Raw genomic sequence first — 21894 nt, forward strand, 5'->3', positions numbered from 1 at the left:
CCAGCATCTCCTGGTTACTGAGAGGTCAAGTAGGCCACATCCATCAGCAGGGAAAGGCTCTCGGATGGCCTGGTTCCTCCCCTTCCAGCCACTACCGAGTGATGACGGCCTTGTCTGAGATAAAGGCTGGTCCATTGGCCTGATTTGTAGCCAGTGGAGCTATTTCAATACCTGTCTTTGTCTCGATAGATGAAGCTCTTGTTTGATAAAGGGCCAATTTGCCATGTGGCCAATAGGGATAAAATTGCAGTAGTTGCCTTTATTTTGTCCTCATCTCAATGCACAATGAAACAAAGATGGAGGACATGAACCAGTGAATGTAAAAAAAGAAGCATTAAAAAAACTGTCTTGATCGCAAGGTGTCCTGTTTCTTTAAAGAACATATAACAGATGGAGATGGAAGTAAGAACAGCTTTTAGTATAGACAAAGCTGCTCAGCAGCACACATGGCTGATTAACAATCCCAATCAATAGGTCCTGTAGAATAGCAGTAAAATAAGTTAACAAAAAAGACCCACTTTAACCGTTGATCCTCCCTGTCGCTTAGGCTTAAGCTAGTTAACTGTTAAATAGGTAGAAATAGCAAACTTATCAGAAATCTCCAGCCTCAGAGACAGGGAGATCATTCGGTCTGGGAGCTGTAGAATAGAGTATGCCCACTATCACTACACATGTAAGTGTACCAAATCCCTAAATTCCAAATTATAGTTGACCATAGACATAGTTGTTGAAATCCCTGTAAAAATGTGTAGCTCAGAATTTTAATGTATGTTTTTTCTATAAAGAAGAGTCAAGAATATAAAATTTACAAAAGCCACTGGGACTAACATATTCTTTCTTTGCTCCCAGAACATATCCAAATTTTTTAGGAGCACTTGTATGTTACACCTTAATATTATGTCTTGTGCAATGAAGGACCCTTTGCAAGACCACTAAAAGAATAAATACCAACTTAAAAAGGCTGGAGCTTAATTTTTACCATTCTTACTAGTCATCCTGTTCCACATTAAAACATGTATATCTTATCTAGAGCCGTGTGATCAACTTGCTTAATACCTAAAGACTTGAGCTGCCACTGTTTTAACATGTGACCTAAAATGTCATACATGATGAGGATAACAAATATAACAGATATTCTCATATGTGTTTACATCCATACCTCTTTGTAGTTCTGTACATAAACAAGTGTTGCTTTGAGAGTTATGGCTTCAAAGAATAGTAGGACAGTAAGATTTTATTTCCTTTGATTAAAAGAAAAAAATAGTTAAGTGCTTCTACACGAAAGAGAATAATAAAGGAGGCACTCCAGCTCCTTTCCTGCATTAGAGAATTGCTGTAGCTCTTATCATGGCTGCCATTTAAGTACTTCTGGGTCATCACACTCAGTTAAGAACTTTCCGAAGCAAAAAAAGACTGTTTAACTCTACTATCTGTAGCACATAACAACTGTTGCTACAAAAGAAGGCAACAAGTGATAATTACTTTAATCCCATCAGTTGGAAACCCAAGAAAAATAAATATACTAACAATTTAGATCATTTAATTTATACTTAATTTTTCCTGTATTACACACACACACACACATATATATATATATATATATATGTATGTATGTATATAATTGACTATTTCTTTACAATTATTCTGATTGTTATTGTATGTATTATACTTATTATACATCTTGATACGTGTATTTTGTACCAGACTCCAGGAAAAATAGATTCTGCCTTTTGTGAGCTTAATAACCCTAACTAAACCTTTATAGATACTGTTGTGACCAAATTATTCATTTAGTCTTTTTATATTGTCATGGAAATTCTTGATAAAACCATTGTGAGAAATTAATCTTCAGTTGTCTTTTATGTAATTTATTTATATGATGCCAACATGAAAACAGAGTGCTGGAAAAGTAGTTTACAATTCATTCTTCCTTCACAAGTGTTTTAATCTATACCCTCCCATGCCCATACCTCTCAGCCAATCCCTCTGGGCAAAGGACACATAGACATGCAACAACATGAAAACAGTAGTCTAAACTAAGATAACATCCTCATCTTCAACTATGGGCAGGCTGGGATCTGCAAAGTCTTAACAAAGCATGTTATTAACTATGGTCTATTTGGCATAAAATAATCCTACACTGCTTTCAGATAAAGTTTAAATCATTACATTGATATGAATGTACATGTATATAAAAATAAACAGAATGCAGATTTCCTGAACAATAGTTTTAATAAAGTGACTGTTTAGAGTATTTCAAATATCTATTACTTATATCTGTCTTTTTGTCCTTTTATTAGATGTTTATGGCTAAATTTATAGTCATTTAGACCTTAATTTGACCCATCATTGTACAATTTTTAAAATGTATATGTTTTAATTAATTCATTTATTCTTAGAACCCTTTTATGGGGGGATGAGCAGCAGAGTTATGTATGTGGGTTTCACCCATAAAAAAAGCTTCCCAAACCTTCTCTGCCAATGTCAAACAACTTATTCTGTAATTGGCTCTTGTTTGATGTCATTTATTGGATTGGATCATTGAAGTCTGAAGAAACAAGACTTATTGGCAATTTAACAATGTCTTTGTTTAATAAGCAGGGGCCTCAGTAGGATGTGGAAGAGCCATACACACCCTGCCCCCTCGTCTTCATGCTGCTCACCATCTAGATCACACACTGCTGTGGGATAGCATCCCATTCAATTTCAATTTCAATTTCAATTTATTTATATAAAAATATGGGCTATGAATATTAATGTGCATTTTCATGTAAATATGCAAGATTATATCTAAAGGCTAATTTCCATGTTTAGTCTTTTGGTAGGTAGATGGACTTGATGGAGTAGAACCCACGCATACACGGGGACAATATGTAAACTCCACACAAAAAGGCCACTGTTTGAACTTTTCCCCAGCTGAGGCACAAATCAGTGACCTTCCTGGTCACTGGTTTGCTGTGAGGCTGCAATGCTAACCACAACACCTCCATGCAGCCAATAGCAGTCTCCTCTAATTAATGCCCTGCTAATTTGACTATTGTTTTTTTTTTTTTTAATGAATATGTGTTTAATGGTGGAGTTACAAGTCCATTCTGTACTTAATACATGGGACATGTATCCAGAAAAAACTGCTGTTAGTCAGGCAATGTGGGTGTGTTGGTCACTCTAGTATGAATAGGATGCACAAGATGAACCCATGAGATTTCACTGGGGTTGAGCAGTCTCAGATAAAAACCCCATTCTGTGAGGGCAAACATTGTCAAAGATTTGGAGGTTTTTTATAGGTGCATCCCACATACTCAACACTACTGCTCGCCCCACAAATGCATTTTCCTTATAAATGTGGTAAAAGATTTTTTTAAGCTGTGTTATATATTTGAATATAGACATATTGATAAAAGATGCAAAACTCGATTACACCAATCGTTGTTCTGACTGCAACACCTGTGTTCCTTACAGTCATGTTGGGGAGTAATAAATCAAAACTCTCAGCTTCTCAGACAGAGATTATCAGTAATCTTGTTTCTGCCTCCTGTGTTTTATTGCACTTGAGAGTTTTCCACACCTGAAACCTGAAACACCTGATTTTTTTTTTTTAAAGAATTGATCACCGGGTGTTGCTTTTTAGAGTATATGGAATATGACACAGAAAAGCATTAAATATATTGAAATGATTTGAAAATGGTCATTACCCATGGGCAAAAAATGTTTAGTGAAATATACTACAAGCATGGCAATATCTTCATCATTAACAGGGATCAGCTGTAAAGCACTTCAAGCAGGAAATAGAGGCAATTTTCTTTAAAATCTGTGAGACTCGTGCCCTCTAGATCAAAGACTTTTCTCTTCAAAACTAGATGTGATTTGACACAATCACACATTTCCCAGATGTAGATTAATATTTTAAAGCGTAACTCTGTTCCAGGAGGATAATAAAGTAGTTTTAAACCCAGTACCTCTTGCAACACATTGGCATGCATGAATGATGATGAATGAATGATCTTGTTTCCATCGCGTAATTTTATCAATCAATTCTGTTTTCCTCTGGGTCGTAGCTTGTTGTGTGTGCCTGTAAATAACCATCATGAACTTTGGTGACCATTGAAAGTATTCACAGCCCCCAGTTGAGAGGACAATCAGGACAGGAACATGTTCTGTTCATAAACCTCTGTCTGTTACTTCCCTGGACAATGTTCAGTGATAGGGCTGTTGGTTTTTCTGAGCAAATTACTAATTATTGCCCTGGTTTTGTACAATATGTATCTACAGTGCCAGTCCCTTTAAAGGTCTTCCACTGAATGTCAACAAGCAATAAAAAACACATCAAAGGTTTATTTAGCATAAAAGTAGATTAATCTGTTTTCTAGGGGGGATTATAAATTGTTATGTCTATAATTCATGTTCAACTGAAAGGTCAAGCTCTTCCAGAGACAGAGGCATGCATTAATGAATCTTTTCAAAGAATAAAGAAAAACAAACGAAAAAAATATATATATTTTTTTTTTATCTGCAACGGACCTATAGGATTCATGTTAATAAATGTACTGAGAAACTGTCATACACATCCTTTATAATGTGACCTCAATATGGAGTTTTGAATGTGATAAGTCACCTACACAAGATAGGATTTATTTACCAGACATGTATTAATCATTGTGTCCTGACCACTAATTTCCTGGCAGAACAGTTGAACTCCAAGGGTATTTGTGAAGGATGAGTGCATTTAAATCAAAGCAGGATTTAATCAGCCACCCAGGGTTTTGTGATGCCTCCCTGGGATTTAATTCTCCAATAGGGCGTAACAATGTGAAATAAAACACACTCAAGCAAATGTTGCGCAATGCTGTTAAACATCAGAAGTCAGCACATTTTGAAGAGGTCCCCCTCTAAGATTGATCTTACTAATCATATAGTATGATTAGTATGTGCAGATTCAGTACGTGAGCCATAATATCATGACCACATCACGTAGGTCCTCCTCATGCCTCGAAAAGAGCTCAAACCAGTCAGGACATGGAGAAAAAACATCTGAGTGTGTCCTGAAGTGTGGGTTGTTGCGTTCAGGGAGTGGGTTTTCCCAGCAAAACATTTATTGTAACAACATAAGCTGTTTTGTATGTAACCTAGTTTAGACTTCGTTTTCGTCAAATGACTACTGCATTCTTCTGGCTGTTATGTGGTCAGTGACATCTGTTCTCTCTGGAGTTCAGTTTAATGAATAATTATGTCATATTATATTAAAATGAGCTTATAAGCCTAAAACTGTGGTAAATAATCCTAATATAATGTCAAGATGTCCAAGATTATTGGGGAATGTGCGCCTTGAGAAGTAAGAAAAAAAAGCTATTCTGCAGCTGAGAGATTGCCTGTGTAGTTCCCCAGGTGAGCTGGAAGGAAGCTGGACTGGGAAAGTGATGTTCTTATCTAACACATTTACTTTACAGGAATCACAAGCACTTGCAGTTGGTTGCTCTCTGGTGTGTTTGTCTTGCAAGATTGTTCAGAAAGTTGCCCTCTCAGCAACCTCCTGTGGATACAGAAAAAAATAAAAATAAATGAGAAAACTGTCAAAGCATTTCAATTGCCTAAGTTTCAAAGTGTGAGGATGAACACATACATGTAAAATTGCAGAAGCTTGATGTTTAAAATGTGGGCTACAGTGCCACCTGCTGAAAGCTAACAACCAATAGGACGTCTGGCAGCTCTTGAAGTTAAAGCAAATGTGATCATCATTGTCTTAATGTGACTCACTGTGTATATGGAAACAAAACTTTACCAACTTTCCAATCTCAGCAGATTTGTAAGTATTATTAATGTTATATTCAGATTTCTCTTGAAGTCAGTTGAGTAGGAATTGTATATCTTATTATAAAAAATGTTCGCATCATCCTATTCCCAAGTTTATTGAAATGAATACAGTAAGTGGGTTACAGTACATGCAATCATCTATCTGTCTATCTCTCTATGAGCCTGAACCTTAATGTGCATTACAGTTTTCATCGACATACTTTTGCATGCCGCAAACTGAAAAACAAACAGATGGAAGCAAGCACATAGACTCTGAGCCTCTAAGGTTTTAATCTATTAATTACTTTGCTTGGTTTCCTAAATAATAAGGTGTAGGAACTTCAATATTCCCATAGGCTCAGAGGGAAAAAAAAACAAAGAAAATAAAAACAGTGCTTGTTCAAGGCAGTGAATCGCTGTGACCCCTTTTAAACAATCATAGTCCCTTGAGATGGTAATCCCATTAGCTCTCCGTGCAATAGGAGCAATAACCTTTTTGCTAATTGCTTCATTACCATGACAGTGACTTTCTGCCACTACAGTATTTTGCAGGTTGCTGCAGGGTCCGCTTACTGCTGTATATTTTTTCCTTACCCACCAATACTTTGAACTGTTCAATAAGCATTCAACCCTGAATTAGATGAAGTTTGTTTGTTCATGTGCATTATAGGTTGGTTCTACAAGCATTGTAGCTTCAGCTGCCAAAGTTTCATCTTTCCACCAAAAAGAGAATAGGCCATTTACTCCCAAAATAGCATATTTGAGGGTTGCAGGAAAGTGAAGGCATGACTCCCATGTAAGATTTTTACCCAAGACAAAAATATTAAGAATCCTTGGTAATGTTTATTTAATTTTGTTTTGGGATTAAAATAAGCCCCTGTTAACCACAATATAAAGCAGCCATCTGCAACCAACGTTCCCTCTTCATTTTCTGGGTTACCTTAGTAACGGAACATCCCGTCATGCCCTCAGCTTCTTTTAAAAACACATAAACCCTTACACAATCAATCTTTTACATTTTTCTGTGAGATAACTATATCATACAATTAAAATAAGAACACAGTATTTAAAAAATGAAATTCATAAATGCACAGTTACAAAGATCAGGGCATGTATTAGAGACTGAGAAATACTGTATACTATACTGAGACTGTCAGCACACATGGGCAGAAATTTTTCAAACACAACATCTTTGGAGTTCTGTAGACTGAAATAGTTAAATGAGGATGTGTGTGGAAGTTTTCTCCATTACAAGCACAATAGCCAAAGTGGATTCCCCACACCGCCAGTAGTGTATTGATAAATCTATGGAGCTGTCCATGGTGCTGAGGAGGCAGACAGACCTGTAATTGTGCCTTTTTCTTTCTGTTCAGTCCCTCTGTCAGTTTCACCTATAATCTTCAAATTGTATGTGAAAAATACTAAATACCATATTATTAACAGAAATAAAAACAACTAAATTCCATACTGTAGCCTACAAAGCTACTCTTTAAAGAAATGTCACCTTCAGGATCATAGTGGTGGTGCAATTGAGGAGCAGAAAAGGGGATCATAAAGAGAAACTGGATCCTGTAATATTCCTGAAATATTCTATTATTATTTCTATGAACATATGAGAATGGAAAGAAAAAAAAAAGTTATCCCAAGGCAGTTTCAAGCTTGAGACTCTTGTTTCTAAGTCCTGCAACATTGTTGTCATTTTTGTCTTTAAGTACATACTTGAGAACAAAGTTTTTACTGAGTTTGTGACTTCCATTCATCATTGCAATGACCGCTGCATCAGAGAACAATGGTAAGGTACACTTTGTATGTGTCTCACTGATGCCAGGAGATTTTACACCACAGCAGCATTTCAAACTCTGGGCCCCTGCTTTACCCTGCACAGGATCATGATGGTGCTGGAGCCTTAGAGGCCCTGTACACCCTAGACAGGTCACAAGTCCATCCCAGGGTCAAGACAGAGACAGACAACCAGGACTCTTCTTGTTTACTAGTAGTTAGGTTCACTGACATCAGGTCAGTAACGTGACTGGATTTAATAAGAACATCCCTGAGCGGATGGGTTTTTCTGGAGTAAAGATAGTGAGTGAATTTTGTAATCAGCTGAAATGCAATTTCATCATTTTAAGAAGCCAGGTTACCTGCAGAGTTCAGAGAGCAAGAAACTCTGTCACCTAAACTCTTTAAAAATCCTTCAGAGTTAGTAAAAAACAAGTTTGCTCTTTACACTTTTGCTTGTTCTTAAACTAACAAAAAGAACACACACACACACACACACACACACAAAGAAACAAAAAAGAAAAAAAACACTTTGGGGGCCATCTTTGTGTAAAGTTGTTTTCGTTTTCTAAGATGTCTAATTTCAAAGCAGAGCAGAGTTTGTCACCAAAATACTATAAACAGCCATAGTACAAAATTTAATTTTAAAAAATATGTCCTGAATGTAATGAAATAAATAACTAGATTAAAATAATTTATTAAAGCTCACCAAAATCAGTTGTGAACAGTTTGAAACCAACTGAAACACATATTTTCTTTTGTTTCAAAGTAAAAACCACAAGTAAATAAATAAATCCACGGTTATTTACTTTGTCAATTTCCAGAATATCAGTATCATTCTTCATTGTGCTTTTCATCCAGGAAAGCACGATGCAATCAATGCAACATATTACATTCTATTAGCCAATGGCCAGGGCTCTATTCCCCTCTCCTACCGGTTTTGCTGCAGCCTTTGATCACATGCACAGACACAAATGCATGCAGCATTTTTAACATTAACATCTTACATCATAGCCTAATGATACAGCATTTAATAGCATCATTACTTCACACAAATGAGACCAGCATACAGTGTATATACAGTAAGTATTGCCTCTGTCTTTTGCCAGAGGTATTGTTATTGCTCAGAGTTAAGGCCACATTTCCCCAAACCCCATTACATTCCTTTATAAATTAGATGCTGCAAAATTGCCTCCCCTGGAGCCAATGTTTGTGTGTTTGTCTTTCTTTATTGTTTCATTGGAAAAGATAAATGTGTTGACAGGGACTTTTTAATCTGCATTTTGCTTACAGCACCATCTAATGTGACAATTTGTAAAAGCTTGGCTCTATGCAGATCTTACAGTTCAAGGCATATAAACCGCTAAAAGCCAAGCAAGCCAAAGACCTGTAGATATATTACACAAAAAAGTATAGCAAATAATTGAATTAAAGGCAAAAGAATTATGGAATTCAGCATTTCATGATGATGACAATAAGTTTACGTGAGTACATTAGAGTTTAGTATAAGATGAGACTGCTTGCATGTAACCTAGTTTTAGACCTAGTTCTTGCAAAGCCTCCAAATGTGGAGATGATGAATAAGGATATTGGTGGTGGTGAACCTGATGCCACATTAGCTGAATTAAAATTTTGATGACTATATTGTATTGTCTATTGTCTTTGTACTCGTTCATTGCCTTGCAATGATCAGTTGTTCTTTCCTTTTTTGTTTTTTATTTTCCTTCGGCATCTTTCAGCTGACATGTGACCTGATATATCCCTTATTCATTGATTATGCCCAGTTAAAGTTGGTTGGACCCAAAGTATATGGCCTAAAAAAGGGTAATTTTCTGTCAGTTTCATGGTATAATACTATAGGTCCTGTAGAACTTGTTGGATTCTAGCAGAATATTGTTATTATTTTAACTTAGTTTCTTTTGTTTTGTTTTCACTTAAAGGTTTAGGCACCGAGGTCTTAGTTTGGACATGATTATGCTTTGGTTAAAACACGGCCTTTTGATACTTTGCCTCTTCCTGACGATGTGTCAGTGTGTGATGAAGTGGGAGGGCTCTGTATTTGCTTCCTGCTGGTTTTGCTGCAGTCTTTGATCACACAGACACACATGTGTGCCGCATTTTAAAAATGAACATCCTATATCATAGCTTAATGATACGGCATTTAATAGCACCATTACTTCTCACAAATTAGACCAGCAAACAGCACAGGCTCTGTCACTGCTAAAATGTTTAGATGGCACATATCTGTAGTTTCCAGGAATGCAAAAAAATAAATAAATAAATAAGTGATCTTGTGATGAAGATGGTGAGTGGGCAAAAAGGACAAGCTACCTCTCAGATGTGACTGAGCACAAATCCTTCACTTTGGTCATGACAAACATATTATCTGCAGAAAGGCCACTAGCAGAGTTAATTAACAATTTTAATTATTTAGAGACTAAAAAACTATGCCCCAAATAGGAGTAAACAGGAGTCTGTCTTTAATAGCCAACTAGTAATCAACCATGAATATGACTGGATGCAACTTGTCAGCTGAAACAAACAGCTGCAAAATGACAAGTGGTTGTGAAGCATGAACAAAACAGCAAATTTTCTTGACTTCTTGCTCTGCTTGAACAATCTTTGTGAGTCATGATCAAACAGATGGATTCAGACATCCACAACATTTTTCCTCATCCCATTTTAATTCTTTTTTCTACTGTAGATAAAAGCTTTTTATTTAAAAAAAAAGATATGGATCACACAAATCTGTGATTGAAAGAAAATAAAACTCTTAAAACCAACCAGAAATTATACTTGATAGAGTTAAAATACAGCCTTTCAATACTTTGTCCATTCTTGACAAAGTGTCAGTGTGTGCCAATCATATTTGATTAAAAATGAATTTGTGGTGCCTGAGGACAAAAAACAAACAGACAAGAGATGATTGGAATGATCGTTGAAGCACCAGCATATTTTTAAATTATAGCTATGGAAGTGCAAAAATATTAAACAGGACAAGAATAGAGAATATCAGTCAGCAAGTACAGTGGATATTTCCCAAGTTCAAGTTCAAGTTCAAGTTTATTTATATAGCACATTTTCTGCAACAGCAGTTGCCCAAAGTGCTGAACAACAGAACAAAAACACTCCACAGTTAAAATAAACACTACACAATAAAACAATAAAAACCAATAAAAAATAAAAACAGAAATAAAAATTGATAAAAAGATAAAATCTATAAAATAATAAAAACAACAAAACTAGAATTAAAAACTAGAATAAAATTAAATAATAAAACACGCGAATGTCAAGCTCAGTTTTGTTCAAATGCCAGTGCAAAGAAGTAGGTTTTGAGTAAAGACTTAAAACCAGCGACAGACTGAGCCGCTCTAATGTGAAGGGGAAGGCTGTTCCACAGCTTAGGATTTGGCATTTGGGACCTTCAGTAGGAGCTGTGAGGAGGACCTCAACGTCCTTGCTGGAGCATGCTGGTGTAGCAACTCTGACAAGTACGAGGGAGCCAAACCATTTAAAGCTTTAAAAACAATTAATAAAATCTTGTACTGGGTCCTAAACATAACAGGAAGCCAATGCAAGGAGGCGAGCACAGTGGTGATGTGATCACGTCGTCTTGTCCCTGTAAGCAACCGAGCAGCAGCATTTTGGGCAAGCTGCAGTCGATGTAGAGATGTGTGGTCAATGCCGTAATACAGGGAGTTGTAGTAATCTATACGGGACATAATGAGCAGGTGAATAACTTTTTCTAAGTCATACTTGGGTAGGTAGGGCTTTAACTTGCTGAGCATCCTCAGATGGAAAAACACACTTTTGACTACAGAGTTAACCTGCCGGTGGAAGTTAAAGGAGTTGTCAATAATCAAACCCAGATTTTTGGCATGGGTTCGACAAAAGGAGGTCAGCGGACCGAGAACACTAACTGCACCATTTAGAAGCTCTGAATTTCCAAAAACAACAATATCAGTTTTGTCCTTATTTAAGTGGAGGAAATTTAAATCCATCCATGCTTTTAGATCATACAAGCAGCTGAGAAGGTTGGTCAGAGAATCCCCCTGTGGTTTTAAGGGGATGTAGATCTGAACATCATCAGCAAAGCAATGGTACGCAATATTGTGCTTCTGAAAAATAGACCCCAAGGGCAGCATATACAGGGAAAAAAGCAGTGGACCCAAAATGGACCCCTGTGGGACCCCATAACTGAGAGGGGCAGCAGCTGAGGCAAACTCCTCAAGGTGAACACAAAACGACCGGTCCGACAAGTAAGACTGGAACCAGCGCAGGGCAGTTCCTCTAATACCGACACACTGCTCTAAGCGGGTCAGGAGGATTTGGTGGTCCACTGTGTCAAAGGCTGCAGTCAGGTTTAAGAGAATCAAAACCGCAGGACTTCCAGAGTCAGTAACTAAAAACAGGTCATTAAAAACTCTTAAAAGTGCAGTTTCAGTACTGTGGAGAGACTTAAAACCAGACTGAAATTTTTCTAAAACTTTACTAAAATCTAAGTGAGCCTGTAATTGAATGCACACTATTTTTTCTAAAACTTTTGATAAAAAGGGTAATATGGAAATCGGCCTGTGGTTAGTCAGAACTGAGGGATCTAAGTTAGGTTTCTTTAAAACAGATGCATTAGAGTTTCTTTGGTTTGTTACATAACATTATGGAGAAATTAATCATGCACCAGTGCAGATGATCAAATGAAGAAAGCCTAAAAACTAACGGTTAGAGAAATGGAAAGCATGCTTAGTCATTGGTAAGTATTTGTTGGTATAACATTTACAACCAATGAATTTGAGAAAAATATTAATAACAATGATAATAAATATATTTGCTTAATAAATTCTCAGTAGCATCACTGGAAGAGTAGATGAGAAGAGACATTAAATATAAATGGAAATGCTATTTTTTTCCATTTTTTCCAAGTCACTGAAGGCCAGCTGAACATGCAGCTGCAATGGTTTATGTTTATGAGGACAGTAAATGTTTACAAGATCAACAGTGTCCACACATATGCCACTCACCATGTTGTTTTAAGACATATAAGATAGTTTAAACTATTAAAAGGGGTACATATGAGAAAATTTAACACCAAAATGTGAATTATGTACTTACAATTGAAACCCTATTAAAGCATAAAAAGAATACATTTAGGGCATCAAGTTGTACTAATTGTTTTGGCAAGAGAAGTAGCTTGAGGCAAGTAATCAACCCTGAACAGCAATGTTGTTGTAACCAAAGCTTTTCATAGGCCCTTGAGTTGTGGGAAAAGAAAAATAACATTGTTATTGAGGAAAACCAAAAATAAGAATCATAGAAAGTAGCTTCACAAGTAATAGATACTGTTCTTGTAGAATTTAAGCATATATATATTTTTACGAGGATGTCTGTTAGTCAGATGTCAGCTCTAAGATAAGGAGATGGTCTGTGGTCAAGCCTGGCATCATTGTAGAGCTTTTAGCGCTTATAATGTTTATATTCACACAAGCAGGGGTGGAGCAGTATAACGAAGTTGCTGCTGCAAGTAATGAAGCAAAGAGAAATGTATGGATTTCAAAATTAGCTGAAAGGCATCTGGATGTAGTATTTAATAACAAAGGATTTTCCATTCTTTGTTATCTTTGCTTCTCCAGTGAAATCTTAGTTTCTCTAGGTAGTGTTTTGTATCAAGTTTGAATTTTTCTGAATCATTAAAAATCAGATAAAACATTATAAATATGCAAAGTGTAAATGCACATGTAAAGCAAGCCTGACAGTAGTTAGGGAAAATACTTTGAGACTAGTTGTTTTGTCTAATAACTGCAGCTACAATACCCAACATGTTTACACTCCTTTTCTGTATTTTTCTCTATTTTGCTCCCGTTATCTGTTGAGTTTGCCCCCACAGATTCAGAGTACTAATAGTTAAAACTTACTTTCTCCTTTCATTTGAGAGCTCAAGAAGATCCCATTAGAGGTTCTCTCTGATAATGACAGGTATCAGCAGGAAGTAGTCATTGTTGGACCTCAAGACATATTGTGAGTTAGTCATCTTCCCAACTCCCCCCTTGATACCATCCATCTACATTAATTAGTTATTAAATTGTGTATTCATTTGAATATCATCCCCTGTGTGCTTGTGACAGCAACTTCCTTCTCATTTGCATTAAAGAAAGTTTTTTCAAAGCCATCTGAACTTCTCTCTTTGACTATCCTTTGAAGCCTCCAAAGATCAAGTTTGTGACAGAAATCTGGCCTCCAGTTAGTTAGAAGCATCGCCGTCATTGTACAGCTGCCTGGAAGTCTGCAAACTATATATTCTGCATAAATATGAGCTGCAACATCATATGACCATCATTCAAGTTGTAGAAGTGCATATGGAGAACTCAAACAACTTAGACAAAAATATATTTGATGATTCATTTACTGAGGAAAATAATCTAGTATTAAATATCCATCAAGTGGAAGCAGGTGCTCTGTGTTATGTTTCAATGGAGAATCTGTAAGCTGCACAGCATGTGACTTTGGAAGTGTTTCAAAGCACGGTCAAAGGCGCTTATCATTTTAAAACTGAGCAACAGTTTGTGCATGGCAGGATAGCAACAACAAAAGTGGTGCTCTTCAACAAGCAGCCTGTACAGTTTTCAGATGGGTAAGAAATTCATAGACAAGCCAGTAAACTGCTTGCTAGATGTGTGACGCTTTAACAAAAATATATTTGAAGAAAACTATAAATTCCAACAGAGCATTATCCCATCTGTGGAGCAGGGTGGTGGTGGTATTATTGTTTGGGCTAAAGTGGCTTAGAATTGTTGGTGGAATAGTAAATTGTCAGGTTATCTGTCCATGTATTGTAAGGTAAGAGAAACTGGGTCATATAGTGAGACAGCCACACTAATAACCCAAGTCTTTACACCAAATAGTGACTAAAGGAGAAAAATGGTCATGTTCTTAAACAGACAAATGAAATCAAATACTGATTTGAATAAAAAAAGCTGTTAAAGGACCTGAAATGAGCACTTCACGGTAGAAAATCTTCCAACATTCCCAGTGTTGAAGCTGTGATGTTTGGACGACAGAGCAGAAATTTTATGTAGGGGCCTATCAGATCTTTCAGTTATTGTTATTAAACGTCACACTAGAAAATATATTTAAAGTTGTAATATTAAATGATTTCCATCAATTTAATTTAATTCCATGAGCTCAACACTTTTAATTTAAATGGTTTCACCTCACTAACTTTTAGGTCCTAAATGTTATTTTGATTTTTAGTTATATTTATGAATAAGTATAACCATATAACCTTTTGAACTTTCAAGCACATCTGTAAAGTCTAATCTGAAGGTTTAACTGCAATTCCTACTGAAATAAGGTTACAATATAATATCAGTGAAATTGTATGCTTTTCATCATATCCATATAAGGGAATTTGGATGATCAGATGTTTTATGTTAGATATAAGAACTCAATGAAAACTTTACATTTCTTTATTTGCATTTATATTTGAAACAGCAGCTGCTTGTTACTTAACAGCTGCAGTTGTCCCACCAACGTCATCACATTTTGATGTATAAAGTGCTAGCACCATGTAGCAACAAGTGTGCTATGCTTTTGCGTTTTCATTTGTCAATGGCAAAAACAAAAGAGAGAGAGTGAGAGAGAGAAAAAAAAGAGAGGTTCAAATCACATCGATTCTGACATCATCCAGATCAGTGCTATCTCCATGCTGGCATACCCCCACCAGTAGGGATTCTCCAGTCCATGTAGACAAAAACTTATAAACTCTGGGTTTTTATTTAAATTATACATGTAGCAGGCTATATGAGAAGCTAAGAATTTGTTATATTTTTTAACCTGGTCCCTCTTTAAAGAGGTATATATATGCAAAGTGCAAGGTAAAAAAAAATGCTTAAATAAAATTTTAATTTTATTATTTTAGGACAAAATGCAATTTAAATATGAGGTTTTCATTCTTTATGCTGGAGACTGAAAACAGCTAAAAAGCCCACAGCTGTGAACTTTATACAAAATCTATGGGCAAAACCATAGAGGAAAGAGTAATAAATGCCACTATAGGTAAGAGTTTGCTGTTACAGAAGAAGAGAGATGATCCCACAGGAGTGTTTAAGACTAAAAAAAATAAAAAAAACACAGGATGTGTGCAGAGGAGTGAAGAAATGGCTTTTCTCTGAGGTTGCACTGCTGTGATCACAAGTACACCTGCCATAGCGTAATTACAACAAAGACCCGGGAGGTCACTGCAGCTCATCGTCTTCCTTTTGAAAACAGAACTGTTTAGAAATGGTTGTTGAAGTTAATGACTTATTACCTTTTAACTTAAATTTCCAACAGTTGTGAGCATAATATTTTGTGCTACACATACACTCCTCAGATTTTAAAACTAACTACTTCTTAATAAATTATTTCCTTTATTTTGAATTGTGCTAGTTTTAGATGCCCTATATGTGTTTGGGTTTATTACCTTAATTTGACAGGCTGTTCAGTCCATGTTATAGACCAACAAATGTCTCCAATAAGTCTGCTACATGTCTAAACTGTACTTGTTGCACCTGTAAAGAAATACAACCTTCTGTTGCTGCATGACATTAACACAATCATTCAGTTCACCAAAAACCATCCATTAAAGTTAATTTGCTATGGTTAAAGCAGGATGGACATTATTTGATTAAAACCTGTGTAGCTATATTGACTTCTCAGCTAAATGACAAAAATGTTAAGAGTAAAGCTCAGAGTGGATTTCAATAGACAAATGTTTTTACCTACACACCGTTCTACAAATCACAAAACATATAAATCTTGAATTTAACGTCCATCATTGATCAAGTAAGTCGGGACACCATGAAAACTTGCACTGTTTACATGTAAAGTGCAACAATATAAAAATGACTATTTCTTTCCAATCTCAGCAATTTATTTATTGAATTAAGCACCAGCTTAATATGAGACAACTGAACATCTGGACAAATGAACTCAAAAAGTATAAAATCTCAAAAAACAAATCCATCTTGCCCCACCCAAAAAATTCCATCCGACCATCTTGGAAACTTGTAGAAGAAAAACTGTGGCTGCGTTTCGGGTTACTGTCCAGGAGCAGACAGGCTTTTGTTCATGAACTGTTTCTTGACAAAGCACATCCACCACTGAAAGAAAGAAACAAATAATTAATAAAACCTTCCAAAGCAGTAGTGCTATATTTAACTATTTACATACTGGAAGCTCGGTTAATTAATTGCTTAAGGAGACATTAGTTCTAACAAAGTGCTGTTATTCTGGGAATGACCAACAGACCTTGCTGGGTTTGTCAGTTTGGGGGTCAAACACACGATCACAGAGTCTCAAGCCAGTCTCCTGGCGGATCTGCTGCAGATATGCTCTCATTGTCTCTGAAAAAGATTAGAAACATTCTCACTGAAAGTGTAAACTGCTGTTCAACAGTTTCTACTATGAGAAAAGTACCATATAACCTCACAATGCTTCATTCATTGCCTTCTTGAGCATTGCCTGAAATAAATTTTAATAGAACTGTTTGCTGTAAAAGTTGGATTTAATATCTAGATGCAAGCTCAGTGACTTAAAGCAACTACAGATCTGGCACAGTACAAGAGAAAAGTAAGGATTTAAAATAACTTTTGGGAATTCCTTGAAATTTAAGGATGATATCAGGAAACTAGTGCCAATTCAGAATAGGGGCAGGTGAAATGAGCTTCAATGATGCCTTTTATAGATGAGTGATCAATTCAGTGGATCTTAGACTCAGCAAGAGTCTTGCTTTTTTTTGCCTCTGTCACGCTTTTTTGCTTTCTCCCTTTTATGTTTGCTAAACTTCCCAATGAAGGCAGAGAGCTCTCAGTGCTGATTCTCACCTTCTTCCTGTTTGTTTGCAGGCTTAACATACATAGCATTAAGAGGGAAGCCAGGTTCCCCTGGAATGGGAAAGTTTGTAATGCCCAGAGTGTACATTTCCTTTTCTCCCTGGCTCCTGGAGCTGCACTGTAAAGAGACAAACAGAAACCCACATAATGTGTTAAATCACCCGTTTTATTAGCACCAAACTGCACATGATTAGGAGAAAAGAAGAAAATTATATATATATGTATATATATACACACTATTATATAAGCTCCTACTTCCTCCCCACTGACCTTCAGTCTGAGAATCTACCAATACTATAAAATACTATAACAAAAAAACAGAAACCTTACAATGTTTTCACAAAGCACTTTCTCAACTGTTAACAGTCAATATGTAAAAGAAAAATGTTCAATTTACCTTCTGTAGCTTCTTCAGGCATTCAGAAATGTAAAGTGTGACGTAGATCAGCGTCCTGTCTGCCTCATTCTGAAAGAAATGCACACACATTGACTGAAATACCCTAAAGATTTAATAAGAATGTAAACTTTGCATGCAGTGTTTATGTCACTGTGACTTTCCACACCCCCTGTCAATTCTGAAAAACATAAAAAGACTGCATAGTGCAGATCGTGAACAACTATGAGAGGCTTGCATTGCTAACGGGAGTGGAAGAAAGCAAGCCAGGACATGTGGAGGAACAAAGTGCATAGCTGCTACAACACAGAGAGAAAGATGGGGAAGGAAAACATATGAGTGCACTAGTGATGCACTGTTGGTCTATATTTCTATTTATTTATTTGCCTTAATTAGTTTGACTTGATTAAAAGTTAACTATTAAATGTAAAGATGCCATCATTTAACATATTTGGCCTTTTTCTTTAACCATGTCTCTGTTCAGGCTTCTGAACACAAAATTCCAACTTTCTTACTTTTTTTTTTTTTTTAAAGAAATCTCTTACCTTTATTTCATAGTTCTTAAAGAAGACATTGGCCTTGAAGTAATAGATAGCTTCGTCAATTATATCAGAATCTATACCTGGAATTAAAAAGAAGAAAAAAACATTCAGTTCAATGTTATGTTTGCTAATTCAGAACATAATTTCCTGTTTATATCACATTTCTGGCACTAGTCCAGTCCTACATCTGATTCAGAATATCACAACTAATTAAAAATGCCTCAATCATCCAAACAGTTATATCAGAGATTGTACAGTTGTTCATTTTAAAGCAAACAGTCTTATTCTGGCTCTCAGTAGCAAAAAACGACAACATTATGCAATACAATGTCTTCTTTTATCTCAACAGACTCTACTGGAGAAGTTAAGCTCGAAGATGCACTTCTCTGGCCATATAAGGAAATTAAGCCAATGCACGTTTCAGGAACTGAATACTGGCCTTAGCAACGTATAAAGCTGCATAAAACTAACACATCTGAGACCATTTTATGAAACTCAAATATGCCTGATACCTAAAGAAGGTATCTGTTTTGGGGGCAAATAATTGGTTCGTATAGTCTTACCGTCTCCTCTGGCTGGTCCTTTAAACTGGGTTTTGAGAGGGAGCAACGCTATGTTCCCAACCAGTCTGGTTTCAGGGGCCATCAGATTTGAGTGATAGGCCTAAAAATAAATTAAAACATCGGACAAGTTGTTGCTGTTATCCATGTTTATCAAGGAACTGTGCCAGCTAGCAGAAGTAGCATCCTTGCTACCACAGTGCTAATTACAAGGTTTTTTTTTTTAGCAGCCTTCGAAACTAATAAAAGTCAAAATTATTAAATTTAGAGGTATATGCATTTAAGTAAAAGCGTGGTTAATATTTTTCGCGTCAAATATCCCTATTTTTTTTAACCAAGTGCTCAAGTAGCTAGCCCAATATGCTACCGAAAATCGTCATCACAGCTAACGTCAACTGAAAGGCCTTTTATTAAGTCAATAACGTTTTGGGTACTTTTTTTTATTTAACCCGAACAAGAGGCGATCATTCTAAGTGATAATCTAATATGTACTCACCGGCATGTTGAATTAAGGATATCAATCCAACTGCACAGCGAGAGAAATATGTAAGCAGTTGAAGCAAGACGCTGCTTCCGCCTGTCCCACCCTTCAGCTTACAGTCAGGAAGTGTCTACGTGTCGTGCGGCACAGCGGCCACGTGGGGGCGCTGATGCATAATTTCTCATCAAACACACAGGCAAGTTGTATACAATGTGTAATATTTTATTTAAAAAATATGCCATCTATTTCTATAACAGTCTTTAAACGTCTATGATGTCTTTCAATAATAAAATTTGTAGATTTTTTAAGTGAGTTACAAATACAGAAAAAAAATCTTTTAAATATGAATATGCAAGTCCAAAGTAAGTATTACGCCACTCATGTCCATTTCTCAACATTCATGCAGTCAGATGCAAATCTGAAGTTTAACTTCTTTCTCGACCTTCATCTACAAAGTCCATTTTTCCAGGTTCCAGAGAATCCCATCACTTGTCAGCTGCTGACTTTATCCTGAAATATCTCATCATAATTTAGGTTAGCTGGCTCTTCATCAACCTCCTGTAGGTAAGGAAAGCATGGAAAAATGTTAATAGAAATAAAGAAACATGTATGCATATTTTGCTAGGTTATATTTAATTGGATCCATGTAAGTTTCTTCACCTTAGGTTCCTTGAACTCCAGGTCCTCTCCATACTGTATGGAGAAGTCAATGTGCTGCAGTACAATGTTAATACCTTCCTCATCTGTACGGTCAAAAGGCAGAAACCTTACCATACTGTAGTCATCTATCTGAACAAACAAACAGAGAAACGGTCAGAATTTGATCCATAACTGGTTCATGACTCAAATCTAAAACTTCACTTACCAGATCACAAATGGCTTTGGTTAGTTTTTTAAACTTTGTGCTTCTAATGGTATCAGAGTTATCTTCCATCAATGAGTACATGTCTGGATCCAGATACCTGGTGAAGATATAAAGTGCATTTTAAATATTTCTTGTTGAAGAATGAACCAAGACTTGGATTGCGGAAGTTTTAGAGACCATAATAAACCAAGAACCAGATCTTTGTTACATTTGAGTATTTTACTTGACATTTTAGTATACAACATTTCCTTCACACGGGTCCTGGTGCCACTACTGTTGTATATTTCAGTGAACTTCCATTAATTTTAGTGCTGCCATTTATATAAAACTCACTTTTCGATTTCCTTCTTGGCTTTGGGACTAAGCAGGTCCATTTTTGTCATGATGTTTACTTGGGGAATTTCTAAAGACACCATGGCACTCAGGGCAGCCATGACTCCTGAGATAAACTGCAAGCAGACAAGTGAAAGATAAGTACATTTAAGTTGAAAAAAAAAAATCAGAAATTAAGGAAATAAATAAACAAACAAACAATGGAAAGATGGCTACCTTAAACGACTCTACCATGAATTGTGAGTCTACCAAAAAGACCCCACAAACTCGAAACTCCCACTGCTGGAGCTGCTCTACCAGCTGCCTCATCACAGGGAGGTGTGTGTAAAGTTCAATCTGACCTGTATTAAAAAAAAGAACAATGTTTCCATATTTATGATCAAACTCAACAACACTGTATGTTTACAGTTGATACAAAGTGGTCAGAGTGGATCTGATTTCAGCAACAAGCAAAACCTGAACCCTGGGTGTAAACATCTTTTAGGTGTACCTGGGCAGTCAAACAATATGTAGTCATCCTCAGTGTGACCCAGGCTTTCCTCCAGCCAGTCAAAGTTGTTGGCAAAGTACTCCATGCAGAAGACAAGGCCTCCATTAGGACCAAATCTCAGAGAATCGTCCTCCATCACATCATCCACCTGGATGAGTTCACGGATGTCTGAAGGCAAACAGACAAAAACAACAAAAAAAAAAAAAAAAAAAAAAAAAAAAAAAGACGTCAAAAAATACTGACTCCTTCTTATATGATTATTTACAGTTTTACCCTTCAACTGTTTAAATGTCTCGTCGTTTATTTCGTCCTGTCTTTAGTTAGATGCCTTGCTACGTTTGTAGCTAACTTGTATGAAACACACCACTCACCTGCCATCACTGGGTAGTCAAAGTACTCAGCTGCAGGGTCCAAATTCACCACCTGAACTGAGCGGTTTAGGCTTTCAAAATGTTGGATCATAGTGGAGCAGTAGGTACTCTGGAATTAAAAAATTAGTAAACAATAAACAATCAAAACAACTTAATATGTTCTGAAGACAGCCTCATTACAATGCTTTAGCTAAGCGAATAACATAAGATATAGCACCACGTGCAGAGGTATTAGTGACTACCTACCTTACCGCTACCCGCCGGGCCCATCACTATCTGTGCATAACGAGGCATTTTGCCTCAGTTATAAAGGTTGTAGTGAAGTTTGGGTCCTTCTGATTGTTGTAGCTTATTATACTTGACACTGGCGCACTAATGCCGTAGCTCGTCTTCTTCTTTGGATATCGCGCTGAGTTACTCATTACT

At 36.4% G+C, this 21894-nt stretch overlaps 2 protein-coding genes across 2 annotated transcripts; both read right to left on the reverse strand.

The window, feature by feature from the left end:
* Nucleotides 1-16453: 16453 nt before the first annotated feature.
* arpc3 (actin related protein 2/3 complex, subunit 3) lies at nucleotides 16454-19542 on the reverse strand. The gene is made up of 7 exons (XM_041970689.1): nucleotides 19425-19542; nucleotides 18932-19031; nucleotides 18372-18448; nucleotides 17830-17898; nucleotides 17424-17550; nucleotides 16849-16943; nucleotides 16454-16700 (listed from the first exon to the last, which is right to left on the reverse strand). The coding sequence occupies exons 1-7, from the start codon at nucleotides 19428-19430 to the stop codon at nucleotides 16638-16640; spliced, it is 537 nt and encodes a 178-aa protein (XP_041826623.1). The 5' UTR covers nucleotides 19431-19542; the 3' UTR covers nucleotides 16454-16637.
* A 73-nt stretch (nucleotides 19543-19615) lies between these two features.
* On the reverse strand, nucleotides 19616-21872 carry gpn3 (GPN-loop GTPase 3). Its single transcript, XM_041970688.1, has 8 exons — nucleotides 21715-21872; nucleotides 21469-21577; nucleotides 21098-21265; nucleotides 20824-20948; nucleotides 20608-20723; nucleotides 20275-20371; nucleotides 20070-20198; nucleotides 19616-19967 (listed from the first exon to the last, which is right to left on the reverse strand). Exons 1-8 carry the CDS (start codon nucleotides 21760-21762, stop codon nucleotides 19902-19904), a joined length of 858 nt encoding a protein of 285 aa, XP_041826622.1. The 5' UTR covers nucleotides 21763-21872; the 3' UTR covers nucleotides 19616-19901.
* Nucleotides 21873-21894: the final 22 nt, after the last annotated feature.

Source organism: Melanotaenia boesemani, chromosome 19 (assembly GCF_017639745.1).
Source record: "Melanotaenia boesemani isolate fMelBoe1 chromosome 19, fMelBoe1.pri, whole genome shotgun sequence".
Taxonomy (NCBI): Eukaryota; Metazoa; Chordata; class Actinopteri; order Atheriniformes; family Melanotaeniidae; genus Melanotaenia; species Melanotaenia boesemani.

Excerpts from the sequence above, each read along its gene's own strand:
- arpc3 (XM_041970689.1), bottom strand. Across the intron at positions 17,899-18,371 it reads TTAAGAACTATGAAATAAAG|AATGAGGCAGACAGGACGCT; the intron begins GTAAGAGATTTC and ends CATTTCTTTCAG. Across the intron at positions 17,551-17,829 it reads GCCTGAAGAAGCTACAGAAG|TGCAGCTCCAGGAGCCAGGG; the intron begins GTAAATTGAACA and ends GTCTCTTTACAG.
- gpn3 (XM_041970688.1), bottom strand. The coding sequence starts at position 21,762 with ATGCCTCGTTATGCACAGATAGTGATGGGCCCGGCGGGTAGCGGTAAG. Across the intron at positions 20,372-20,607 it reads GCCAAGAAGGAAATCGAAAA|GTATCTGGATCCAGACATGT; the intron begins GTGAGTTTTATA and ends TATCTTCACCAG. Across the intron at positions 19,968-20,069 it reads TGGAGTTCAAGGAACCTAAG|GAGGTTGATGAAGAGCCAGC; the intron begins GTGAAGAAACTT and ends CCTTACCTACAG.